The sequence below is a fragment of the Perognathus longimembris genome, chromosome 5 (genome assembly GCF_023159225.1).
Source record: "Perognathus longimembris pacificus isolate PPM17 chromosome 5, ASM2315922v1, whole genome shotgun sequence".
NCBI lineage: Eukaryota > Metazoa > Chordata > Mammalia > Rodentia > Heteromyidae > Perognathus > Perognathus longimembris.
Window position 1 is genome coordinate 60,771,014 of NC_063165.1, and position 13,461 is coordinate 60,784,474.

The following is a 13,461-nucleotide window of genomic DNA, read 5'->3' on the forward strand; positions in this document are numbered from 1 at the left end:
ACAATAGTCTCCTTATCTCCGCCCCCCCATAGCATTGACTTGAAAAAAGTTTTTTGTAAGATGTTTACTTTTTTAGGATATATCTAGAGTGATATACAGAAATATATAGATGTCTAGACAATTCCTACATGTTCATTCTTTCTTTCACCTCTCATATCTGTATTACTTTGTTGGCCTTAAAAGAAGAGTGAGGGTCAGATGTTTATAGTTACCACAGAAATAATTGCTATGTTTAAAGAGAAGACTTTTCAGGGACTTGTTACAAATTTTTGGCATAGATTGTCCAGTAGTTGATTTTTCAAAGTGGTTTTTCACTATATTAAATTTGAGAATTTATGGTTACTGTGAGTTAGCTGTGCTAGATGGTACTTTCTCCTGTACCCTTTCTTATTGTACTTGTGCCCCCTAGATAAAATGGATAGCATTGACAAAATTTTTATTTTTGGAAACTGTTGCTAGGCAGGATCGATATTAACACTTCAGTTGACAAGGTAACCAACAGTACAAGAAATGTATCCAATGCCTAACGTATGAAACTGTAACTTCTCTGTACATCAGTTTGATAATAAAAATTTGAAAAAATTTTTGAAAAAAAAAGTTTGCTTATTACTGGGTTTGGAGATCTTAAGTGAGGATCTCTTTTTCTTAATACTAGTTTGTTTGTTTTTTTTCTGAGGTTGAACCTCAGGGCCTGGGTGCTATCATTGAGCTTTTGTGTTTATAGCTAGTACTCTACCACTTACACCATAGCTCCACTTCTGGCTTTTTGGTGGTAAATTGGAAATAAGAGTCTCATGAACTTTCCTACCCATGCTATATGCTGGCTTCCAACCACGATCCTCAGACCTCAGCCTCCTGACTAGCTAGGACTATAGGTATAAGCCACTGGTGCCTTGCCTGGATATTCTTAAGTGCCAGGATGCCATCTACCTATTTGTTCTTGTGAACCTCTCCGAGGGCAAGGTGTTATTACCCACTACTGCTACTATAGCAATGAAAAGGAATAAAGATAATAATTATCATGTATTTTATGCTTCAAATGAGTCTAATCTATTCAGTCCTAAAATGGAAGAATATTTCTGGCCCTTTTGGGTAATACAGTAGGAATAAAAAAAAATTTAAGCCTTAATTTTTCTTCTTACTAATTACCTATGTGAGCTTTATTTCCGTTTGCAAAAAAAAAAAAAAAAAAACCAAAAAATGTCCAGAGTTAAGAAAAGACAAGAGTGAGTTAGAAAGTAAGACTTGGGGCCTTTTTTTTTTATTTTTTCAAACCACAGACACAGAAAACATTCCCTCTAGTGACTTCAAAAGCCTCTGGGTTTTATGAGTGGGACACTCAGACAAGTTCAGAGTAAATAAATCAAAGAAGAAAGGTGCACTGGCTTCAACTCTGTACTGGAAGTGTCATTTCTGTATTCACATGTTCCTCTATTTGTCTTTCTTCTGCTTGTACGTGTTGTGTGTGTTTGTGTGTGTGTGTGTGTGTGTGTATGGGTCAGTCAGGGTTTCTGAGCTTTTACCTCAGGGCTACTTTTGCTCTACTTCTTTGAACCATAGTGCCACTTTTGGTTTTCTAGGGGTTAGTTGGAGATAAGAGTATTGTGGACTTTTCTGCCCTGGCTGGCTTTGAACCACTATCCTCGGATCTCAAGTCTCCTGAGTAGCTAGGATTACAGGCGTAAGCCACTAGCACCTGGCTTCTGCTTGCGCCTTATTCCTCCCACCTACCACAACCAGAAAACAGTGTGGCCAGATGTCTCTGGCATTGCAACCTATTCCCCGTTGCATCTTCTAGAAGGAAATGTAGTTGAATGGTAATGGTCTAAGTGAGGATTGGTGACAACACAGCTAGCTGGTGGCCAGTAGAGAACTAAGCCTTTGCTGTAGGATAATGGCTTGAGTTCTGAGGAAAAGCTGGCCATGACTGTTAAGTTACAGTCCTCATCACACTTGTGCTGAAGTGCCATGGAGCCTCTGAGAAGAGGCAGGCCACCTGAGATACAGCCTCATGGCCTGCAGTGTGGAAGTAGGTGTCAGCGTTCTGCTCAACTTCCGTCATGAGACAACTTTCCATGTAAAGAGTGGTGGCTATTGAGTGTGACCAAATAAGGCCCTCTGTCAAAGTCAGGCCTGCACAGCTGATTTGGGAAAGATGAGTCTGTCCCACATGAAAGTCATGAAACTGAAGTAGGGAGGAGGAAAACCCTCCAAACAAGACATAAACAATGACAACTGGTGGAAGGCAGGCAGAGCCCAAGTGTGAATGAGGCAAGAAGGTAAGCCTGCTTCTTCCTCAGACCTCTGTACAGCCCATCAGCAATTTCCTTAACACTCCACAGCTTTGGAAATGTTTTATGTATTCACCCCAGTGTCTAGCAGATTGAAACTTTGATGATTTTGAAACACTTTATGATTGGCAGGATTGTAGAACAGAGAATGAGACATTGTAGAGAGGAACACAATTTGGAAGCAAGGATAGCAAAGAAGTGAAAGCTTCTGATTCAGAGGTTCATTGCCAGCAGGGGTGAAGGTGGATGCTGGACATTCTTTGTTGTTGATTGTGGGGCTTGAAATCGGGGGCCTTGGCATTGTCCCTGAGCTTGTGTACTACTTTGAGCCACAGCTCCACTTCCAGTTTTGGGGGTGGTTAACTGGAGATAGGACTCTCAGACCTTTCTGCCTGAGCTGGCTTCAAAGCACAATTCTCAGATCTCATTCTCCTGAGTATATTTCAGGTGTGAGCCACCACTGCCTGGCGGATGCTGGGCATTCTGATGTCTTAGATATAGTAGAGGGGAGTGTATGTTCTTGGACTTAGGTATTTGCAGCATGCCCTAACTGGGGAGTATACACATGTTCATGTGAGCAAATAACATACAAAATAAGGGCATGAATTAAGTATAGTAAGGCTGCAATTCACTTTTTTTTTTTTTTTTTTTTTTTTTTTTTTTTTTTTTTTTTTTTTTGGCCAGTCCTGGGGCTTGGACTCAGGGCCTGAGCGCTGTCCCTGGCTTCTTTTTGCTCAAGGCTAGCACTCTGCCACTTGAGCCACAGCGCCCCTTCTGGCCATTTTCTGTATATGTGGTGCTGGGGAATCGAACCCAGGGCCTCATGTATATGAGGCAGGCACTCTTGCCACTAGGCCATACCCCGAGCCCTGCAATTCACTTCTGAGCTGTTTCCAGGAGGAAATGTTAAAACCCAATCCCTCAGCTGGGCACCGTGGTTCATGCCTATAATCCTAGCTATTGGGGGGGGGGGGGGTTGTGTCTGAGGATCACAGTTTGAAGCCAGCTCAGGCAAGAAAGTCTATGAGACTCTTATCTCCAGTTCACAAGCAAAAAGCCAGAAGTGGAGTTGTGGCTCAAGTGGTAGAATGCCAGTCTTGAGTAAAAAAAAGGGACAGTGCCCAGGTTCTGAGTTCAAGCCCCCAAACCAAACAATACCAAGCAACAACTCACTAATTATGAATACATTGGATATGCATTGATGGTGCACTGTATCTGTTTTGCTTCCCCTCATATACCCAACATCTTAGAATGACTGGCTCATAGAAGGTACTCAGAGAAAGAAAGGAAATGAGAGGAAGGGAGGGAAGCAAGAAATTTTAAAATGTTTTCCAAAGTGGATGGTCTGTATTCATTAGTAATTACTGTCAAGAACCATGGATTTTGTGGGCTCATCTTTTATAGCTTGAGCTTCAGCTCAAAGTTTCTAAATTGTACATGTGTATCAGTTCTAATAGTCAACACTTTTTCAGTCTTTCACTTCTCTTAAGTCTGTGATTCTTTTTTATTTTCTAATTGATTATCATCTTTTATGGTCCTGGGTCTTTGTCTTCATTTAGTATTCTTCTGTACAAAGGTAAACACTGTTTTTGAAAGTGCAGGTTGCAATTATGCACCATTACAGCACCAACAAGGCGCTGTGCCATTTTCTTTTATTTCTCAAGGCAGCATTACATATTTCATTTTACAGATGAAGAAACAATGAAAACATGGAAAAATTCCTTGTTTCTGAGTTTCTGTCTAGATATATTACTGTCTCTGATGCACATCACAGTTGGACCCTTTATCTGTCCCCTAGACCATGGCTCTACTGTCCATATCCATCTGTTAAACTTCCAGTCTTATTCCTGCCATTCTCCATTTTCTTATCCTCTTTAATTGATGGATTCTACATCAGCAGCGGGGGTGGGGGGAATCTATATGTGACTAAATTGTGGTTAGCTTTATATAGGGCCACATGCTCCCTACTTGCAGATACTGAGAATATAAATTCATTATCCCTCCCTCCCTCCCTCTCTCTCCTTCCTTCCCTCCCTCTCTCCCTCCCTCACCTGGCTTGCTTGCTTATTTGTATAAGACCAGGACTCAAACTTGCTACCTGACACTTGTTTCACTCATTGGCTGGCATTCTACCATCTTAGTCATCCCTGTAACCCTCATTTATATTTCTTAAACTCCCCTTTTGTGTAAGAACATAAGATTCCATGTATAAGATGAATTTGTGGTAAAAGATGCTACCTAACTTAGAGCCACCATGGTGAGCATTCTCTTTAGATTTATAGAAATCCAGATTATAAGATTGAGCTACCAGTTTAGATTCTCTTTTAAAACAGATATATGCTGTTTCTGACAATTGTAGAAGTTTTCTTTCTGGGCAACTTCGGTTTATGCTCTAGTATTAGTCTTGTCAGAACTGTATCTTATACATTTCTAAAAGCCAAAATGAGGAAATTGAATACTGCTATAATTATTTTCCAAATTCCAGTAAAGCAGTAGTTGCACTTTTTTTTTTGGTGTGTGATTCCTAGGGCTTGCATTCAGGCTCTGTATGCTGTCCCTGACTGAGCCTTTTTACTCAAAGCTAGTGCTCTTATCATTTGGACCACAGCTCCACTTCTGGCTTTTTTGGTGGTTAATTGGAGATAAAAATCTCAGTTTCCTGCTTGGACTGCCTTTGAACTATGATCCTCAGATTTCAGCCTCCTGAGTAGCTAGATCATGTATCTTTTGTTTAAATTGAAACTTGATTACCTTTCCTCATAATTGTACCAAACTTTTATAATCAAGGATGGGTAAGAGAAGCAGTGGCCAAGGGGCCATACTGTAATCTTGTCCGGTTCTTCCTTCTCATTTACTAACAAATATTCAAACATAAGCTATTTCCCTATCTATTTGAAAACATTTAATAACAATTGAGTGTTGGCTGCCATGATGTCACCATCAAAAAAAATCACAAGACTATAATATTAGACTTCTAAATATAATCCGTTCTCAACTTCTCTTGCATGTATTCAGGAAAAGCAGTTGGCATTATGTAAGAGTGATGAGAACTTGTCCTCTCCAGTCAGTCATTGCCATCATTGCCATGACTTAACTTTATATCTTGTCATTAGTGATAGTTTCCATCTAATGTGTTGACAGCTGAACCCAGAACTGGGGGGTAGGGGTGGGGAGGGCGGGGCGAGAATAGACTTAAGACTTGTTGGCTGGAAGGAAGGTCATTCAGCTCTCACATGGAAGGGATAGCTAATTCTACTTAGTGTAATCACTGAAAATTAACCAAACTCCTCAAAGTGTTTTGAGCATAAATATTGAGTCAAACAAAATTTTAGTGGGTTATATTTTCTTTCTTTTTGGTGGTGATACTAGGTAGGACTTTGGTCTTTTTTGCCCATAGCTGGTGTTCTGCAACTCAAACCATTGCTCCACTTCAGCTTTTTTTGGGGGGGGGCGGGAAGGAGGGAGTAATTGGAGATAAGAGGTCTAGCTTCAAACTGCAATCTTCAGATCTCCACCTCCTGAGTTAGGTGAGAGAGGCATGAGCTGCTACATCTTGCTTTTTTTGTTTGTTCCTTTGATTATGATGAGACTTGACCTCAGGGGCCCTGGGCACTGTCTCTGAGCTTTTTCATTAAAGGCTAGTGCTCAACCACTCAGAGCCCCAGCTATACTTCGAGTTTTATGGTAGATAATTGGAGATTAGTCTCATGGACCTTTTTTTCTACCGGGTTGGCTTTGAACTGTAATCCTCAGATCTCAGCTTCCTGAGTAACTGGGATTACAGGAGTGAGACACCAGGAGACCAGGGGGCGGTCTCCCAAGGTAATTATCTTTTTACTGAGACTTTCAGTACAGAAAGTAGCCAGCACAGAAGTGTAACTGTGTTTTTCCTCACTGCCCTCCAAGGTAGTTAGACTGTAGCTATTTTAACTAGAAGCCATTTTAACAGTGGCCATTTTTATTAGAAGACCCAGCCCTGATGGTGCAACATTGTTATTAATGTTTTTTTCTAATTTGGGTAAAAGGCCCTCTGAAATAATTTCATTTCTATAAGTGGGATTTTAAATTGAATTTTGTTGCAAGGTTGTGTCTTTTAAGTGTTTTGCCCTGGTTGCTTGCTTGACTTGTGACTTGAGTTCTAAGAATGATTAGCTTGTTGGAAGGTTTGAGAAAGGAAGCATCCTGGGCTAAACTAACTGGCTTTTCCTCTTTTTCTTTCTTTTCTGATTTCAGTGGTGCTTCATGCCCCACCTCCAACCAAGATCAAGAGGGAGTTGCATAGCCCCTCCTCTGAGCTGTCATCCTGTAGCCATGAGCAGGCTCTTGGTGCTAACTATGGAGAAAAGTGCCTCTACAACTATTGGTAAGTAGAGCCAGAGGAAGGCTGCCCAGAAGGCTTGGGAAGTAGCCATCAAGTTGAATATTTTAGGTATTATCCAATGTAATGCTCTAGGTGCAGCCCTGCCCATTTGGAACCATTGGACTATACACAAAAAGAAAAATGTGTTTGAGAGCCACAAACAATACAGCTCTGTAGGGATCTAAATTCAGGGCATTCCAGGCCCTGCCAGTAAGAGTCCAGAATACCTGGGCATAGAATGTATACTTCATCATGTCTATCATATGTTAATGTGAACTTTAAGCACCAAGGAAGTAATCTTCAAAGCAGAATAGACAATAAATAAATAAATAAATAAAAGTCCCATTCTTGTGCCCTTTACCTAGTAATATCCAAGCTCCGGGAATGAAGCTTTAATTTTAAACCATTCTTTGCTCTAGAAGGTAAACATAGATCTGCCTGAGAGGGGGAGGCAGAGGGTTGTTAATTCAAGTGATGTTCTATCAGAAGTGTATCTTCCAAGATTCTTATTCATTCCCCAAAGCCCTGGAATACATGGGAGATGAGACCCGGGAATGCCGGGATGTACATTCTCCCCTCACCCTCTACCTCTACACATGCAGAGAATTCTTTTAGAAGGAGGGAAAAAAGGAAACCGGAAGCAGAGGCTAAATTTATCTTTGAGAAAAATCACTAGATGTGTTAAACAAGTCCCCGTGACGCAGTGTGTTTGTCACTTTTCAGAGGTACAAATATTCCCTCAGGGCTGCTAGCAATTTAACTATGTTAATGCTGTTATTTCCTGGCAACCATGGGCTGAAAACTGGACCTGGTAACCATGTTAATGGCTTCATTGCAGCCTAATGTATCCTTCTCTCTTTCTATTCACAGTGCCTATGATAGGAAGCCTCCCTCTGGTTTCAAGCCATTAACCCCTCCTACTACTCCTTTGTCACCCACCCATCAGAATTCCCTATTTCCCCCACCTCAAGCCACTCTGCCCCCTTCAACCCATGCCCCTGGAGCTGGCTCAGTACCAGGTGTGGGCCCTGCCCCCACCTCTCACTCACTTCCAGAACCTGGACCACAACCGCAGACATTTGCTGTACCTAGACCACCACATCAGCCCCTGCAGATGCCAAAGATGATGCCTGAAAACCAGTATCCATCAGAACAGAGGTGGGTGCCGTGCTCCTCTGGACTTTCTCAACTCCTTTCCTCATTGTGAGAGAGGGAGCAGTTAGGCAGATTGGTCTGGTATCTTTCTATAAGTTCTCATGCGATTGAGTCACCTTGTGAAGTAAGATTAATAACAAGATGAGTAGGACCTGTTTGTATCCCACCCTGTAGGTGGGATGCTCCACATAGTTTGTAGACATTACCAAACCTTTTAAAGCAGGGAAGGGAGATCATTGGTGCTACTCACCCCTTTTCCCAGCTACAGGAAGAGTGACTTACACAGAACATACAAGTCTGTGGACCCTCACTGAGGGCAAGTTCCCTGGCTCCTCATTGGATTCTACTGTAAGAACTGAACTTTGGTTTGTGCCTCTCATAACTAATTTGTTACTATTTTACTCAAATATAGGAGATAGCCTAGTTACAAGGGACATTATTCATCTGATTTTAGCACATTTCAGCACTGGGATATTAGCTTGGGTATATAACATCTGCTTTGAAGATAGAAATTGCCTAGTTATACTCCATGTATGTTGTATTCCTAATTAGGGAATTGAGGCTTTAAGGGTACCTTGATTTTTTTTGTTTGTTTTTTCAGTCAGCAAGTTACAGGCTTCAAGGTATCAATCACCTGGTCTTCTAAGTCTGTTATCTGAAGTGTAGGTTTTTTGGGTGCTATGGCCTTTAATGTGGGATGTCCTGAGATCCTGCCCCAATTCAAGTTTCTGGTATGGTGAGGTCACGGGCTAGTTGTCAGGATGTAACCAAGGGATATAAGATGGTGACCATTTAAGTTCATGGCTGTCTCACTCTGCATTGTGGGGTGGGGAGGGGGAGGTAGAGGGAGAGTGTGGGAGTATACTTTCTCCTCGTTTGGTTCAACCTGGTTGACTGTCAGTGTTTACTTGGAGGACTTGACTTATTTCTAGGTGACATGCAGAAGTAGTAAAGCACCTTTGGTTGTTTCTGATTTCCCCTGTCCCCTTGCTCTGACATAGCTGTAGAGATGGATATCATGGTTCATTCATTTGCCGCATGCACTGCACAGGGTCTAAGGGGGAGCATTGGGGGAGGCGGCTAGCTGAGGAGGGGGCCTCTGTTGGGGCCTGTGTTGAAACTGAGAACTCAATTGAAGAGACAGCAGCCAATTGTTACCTACAAGTTTGCTCTGTGACATGATAATTGGGAAATTTGGATTTCTGTAAGTACAGACTTGGTTTAAATTGGCAACTAATTTAAACTAGGAACAGTAATAGTCCTTTGCAGACTAAACAAAACCACTCTGTGGGCAAAAAAATCATCCTGCAGGCCTGCCAGATTGTGATTCTGGCCGAGACACCATTTTTATTTCAGTAGGTTTTTGTCTTTTTTTTTCCTAAACAGCATCTTGTTGATTTTCTATAGGGTTATTCAGTATTTGAAATACTTAGTACATTTGTATTTTTATACCATTTATAGTATAAATTTTTTCTTTAGAAAAAATTTTGTTTCATGTTAAATCTGTTTTAGTAATATATCCTCTCAATTCAGTCCTCATGTAACATTTTATTAATGGTTGGCTGAGTTGGGGGAGAAATACCTTAATTCCACTAGAAATTATTTGTCCTTTTGCAGCTTTGACTGATGATAGAATAGTCTGCCTCCTGGCTCCTCAGCCTCCTCAGGAAAGGAAGAGGCTTGGGTTTCTAGGGTTTGTGACCACCAGCCTTCAAGGGTCTAAGGGGAGAGGGGCCAGAACAGAATGTGGATATTGCTTATTGCAGGGCCATGCCTTTGAAGTCTGCCTGTCATCTTGAACTTACTCCTTCCTACACTTTGCCTGTGAGGATGGAATGATTTCATACACCCTGGGTTGATGTGGCAAGTCTTGAGATAGATAAAAAGGGTGTCCAAAGGGGACGTATTCTGTAGGGTTCTGAATCAATAAAGTAGAAGTAGTATGGTGTACTAGAGTACTCCTGTCTCAAAGCTCCAGGGTACACAGGAGGCCCTGGGTGTGGGAAAGGAGGGATCAGAATGCATACTACTCGTTCAACCTATTACTGAGTTGGGGGGGGGGTTGTCTAAGTAGATAACTGTCACATGTGAAGAGAAATCATTTGGTCAAGCTCTGTTCTCTACCTTCACCCTTATTCTTTTGTACTATTTTTGCTAAACGTAAACATCCTTCAGTACTCTGATTTTCCTTCTTTCCTCCCTTCCTTCCTCCCTCCCTCCCTTCCTTCCTTCCTTTTTCCCTCCCTCTCTCCCTCCCTCCCTTCCTCCCCCCCCCTCTTTTTTTCTCTTTCTGTCATGAGGCTTAAATTCAGGGCCTGGGAACTGTCCTGGAGCTTTTTTGTTCAAGGCTAGCATTCCACCACTTTGAGCCACAGCCCACTTCTGGTTTTCTGGTAGGTAGATGTACATTGCTGCCTGGGCTGGCTTCAAACTGAGATACTCAGATCTCATCCTCCTGAGTAACTAGGATTACAGGTGTGAGGCTCTGACACCCAGCTTTTCTCTCTCTCTCTTTCTTTCTCTCTCTCTTTCTCTCTCTCTCTCTCTCTCTCTCTCTCTCTCTCTCTCTCTCTCTCTCTCTCTGTTTTGTCGCAGTACTAGGGCTTTATTTAACTCAGAACCTGGGCACTGTCCCTTAGTTTTTTTCTGTGCAAAGATGATGTTCTACCAGTTTAGGCACACTTCTACTTCCAAGGTTTTTTTGCTAATTAATTGGACACAAGTATATTACAGACTTTCCTGCCCAGGCTGGTTTCCCACCTCAGCCTCCTGAAGAGCCAGGATTATAAGTGTGCGCTGCTAGAAGCACCTGGAGGAATTTAAATTTTTTCCTTTCTTTTCTCCCTCCCTCTTTTGGAATTTGCATTTTGGACAAGACTTGATGAAACAGTTTGACCTTGAATTTTAATCTTATCCATCTCTTAATGCTAGAACATTCTCTTTTTCCTCTCCACTTTCTTTTCCCTCTCTTTCCCCTCCCCTCTCCTTGGCCATATTTGGGTTTGAATTCTGGACCACTTGCTTAAACAGGCAAGTTTGAGCCATGTCCCATTCCTTTTTCTGTCTTATTTTCTGGATAAGGTGCCCATGACTTACCTCCCTGCCCTCACTGGCATTGAACTATGATTTTCCCTCTCTTTTCCCTCTTGGCTTGCTGGGATTATATAACCTTGAGGCCCCACACCTGGCCTCTTATCCATCTTTTATACTAGAAAATCCTCCTGACTTTTTCTAAATCTAAACCTGCATAGCAATATATTGCGCTTTTTTCCCCTCAAAGTATGCCTAATCTGTTCAATTGAATATACACACACATACATACACACACACACACACACACACACACACACACACATTAAGGAGTTGTACAGAAGTGTTACAGTTCTATGCAGAGTCTGCTTAAAAACAGATTTAGGCCCCTTTCCTTAGATTACATTTATCGCTGTATCTTATTTGACCTCAGTGTATATTGTTGATAGTAATGGTATTTCACGAGGATTATACTTTAAACAAGTGAAATAGAATCTTGTCAAAGTATGTTCTTAATGTTTCATATAATCCTAGTATATAATTCTTCACAACTCAAGTTTATTTTTAGAAGATAAACACTGCTTGAAAGCTGTGATTTATATTGGTGATTTCCTCCCTGAAAGGGAAAGCCATGCAATTTGGCATGTTCAAACATGTTCCATTTATCCCAAGAGACCAGCTGCTCCTCAGAGTGGTGTGCTTTTTCTTTAGCCACCCAGTCTCAGGGTGTTTTTTTGTTTGTTTGTTTGTTTGTTTTTTTGTAAAATGGGACTGTGAAAGGTGGTCACATGTGCTGGGTAGAGCAGGAGCTATTCCTAAATCAGACCCATAGTGTGATCCCATGTATTTTCATATATTATTACATCTCAAGTTGAAGAAAGTTCCATAGTTCAGCTGAAAGGGCTCCAATGGAAAAATGAGTCATTCAAGAATTTTGAAATAGACTGTTCTCATGCACGTGACATTAAAAAAAAAAAAAGCAAAACTCAGTAAGACCAAATTTAAGAAAATATTCCTGTAGTAGTTTCCTACTAAGGAAACTGAGCTCTAAAGGATTCCAAATCACCTCAAGCACAAAAGTTCGACAGACTCATCTCCAGTTTATCAGCCAATAGCAGGGCTAGAGGGTTGGCTCAAGTGGCTGAAAAGCAAGCTTGAGGCTCAGTTCAAACCCCAGTACCACTGAAAAAAAATTGTCTGGAGCCAGATTTGAGTAATTCACATATGTAATCCTAGCACTCAGGAGGATGAGTGAGATCTCAGGACTGGTGTTAGAAGTCAGCCCAGGCAGGAAAGGCCATGAAAATTTTATTCCAGTTAACCACCAGTGAGCCAGAAGTGGAGCTGTGGCTCAAGTGGTAGGGAAAGGCCATGAAACTTTTATTCCAGTTAACCATCAATAAGCCAGAAGTGGAGCTGTGACTCAAGTGGTAGAGTACTAGCCTTGAGAGAAAAAGCTCCTGGGCCCTGTGTTCAAGCCCCAGTACTTGGACACACACATATACAAATCTGCTTCTGGATTGTTTAAGAACACTAGTATTATAGAGGATGATCATTCTGTTATTGTCAGCAGATAGCTCACCAGTAAGCAAGAAGTCAGCCATGTACAGTGCCTTCTGAAACAGGAAACTGCCTAACGTGTTTGAGAAAGTTCTTTTCCTCCAGGGTTATAATCCAGGCTTGAAAATTTACAGGGATGAGGTAAGTTTTCTGGAATTTACTAGAAATTACTCATTCCTTAAAGATAAATTAAGAGATTTAATAGACTCAAGTTTTTCTCTGTGTCTGCTTCCTCTCTTAAAAAAGTCCTTCCCTAATAAATTGCTATTCATTTTCACCCTTCAGATGTTGTGGCTTTTAGAGGAAAGGACTTGACTGAGTCACATGTGTAGCCTGGCCTGGAATAAAAGTGGATATGTCTGACGTGTCTTCTCCATGTGCCCTGTTAATAGCATGTTAGGCATGACAGCAGAATTCACTTTGGGATCCAAAATGGAGTGTCTTAGGTGCTCACTGAAACCTCAGTTGACAAACTGAACAATGCACTTCTTGAAGTGGTTATTTGAGGTTTGAGTGCAGGATGTTCATTAGTTTTGAATCTGGAAGATTTTCAGCACTTCACCTTTAGTGATCATTGTAGGTTTCCATTAACTGTTTATCAAGCTAAATTTCCCTTTTCTCCTTATTAGCTCAAAAGTCATTGATGTGGATTGAAATTAACATTTGTTAGATACGACTTCTTTCCCTTTTGAGATGTCCAAATGATTTTCTCCTTCAGTAATGTAAACCAACTTTGAATTAAAACACCACCACCAACAAAAACAACAACTATTTTTTTTTGCCAGGTGCTGGTGGCTCATGCCTATAATCCTAGCTACTCAGGAGGCCGATATCTGAGGATCAGTTTGAAGAGTCTCACGGAGTTTTCTACCTGGGTTGCCTTCAAACCTCGATCCTCAAATATCAGCCTCCTGGGTAGCTAGGATTATAGGCATGAGCCATTGGTACCCTGCCTCATTTTATATTTTTGATCTTAGTTATTTAGAACTTTTTTTTTACTTTTATTAGTTTTGACACTTATCTTTTCATCAAATTAACTTTTGAGCTTGCTTATTTTCTATTTCA

The 13,461-nt window shown here is 41.2% G+C and overlaps 1 protein-coding gene across 1 annotated transcript in view; it reads left to right on the forward strand.

The window, feature by feature from the left end:
- Positions 1-13,461, forward strand: part of Etv5 (ETS variant transcription factor 5) — a 64,934-nt gene that overhangs the window by 22,623 nt on the left and 28,850 nt on the right. Inside the window, exons 6-7 of the mRNA XM_048347003.1 lie at positions 6,525-6,654; positions 7,522-7,809. Of these exons, the coding sequence (XP_048202960.1) occupies positions 6,525-6,654; positions 7,522-7,809 (418 nt within the window). The remainder of the gene's footprint in view (positions 1-6,524; positions 6,655-7,521; positions 7,810-13,461) is intronic.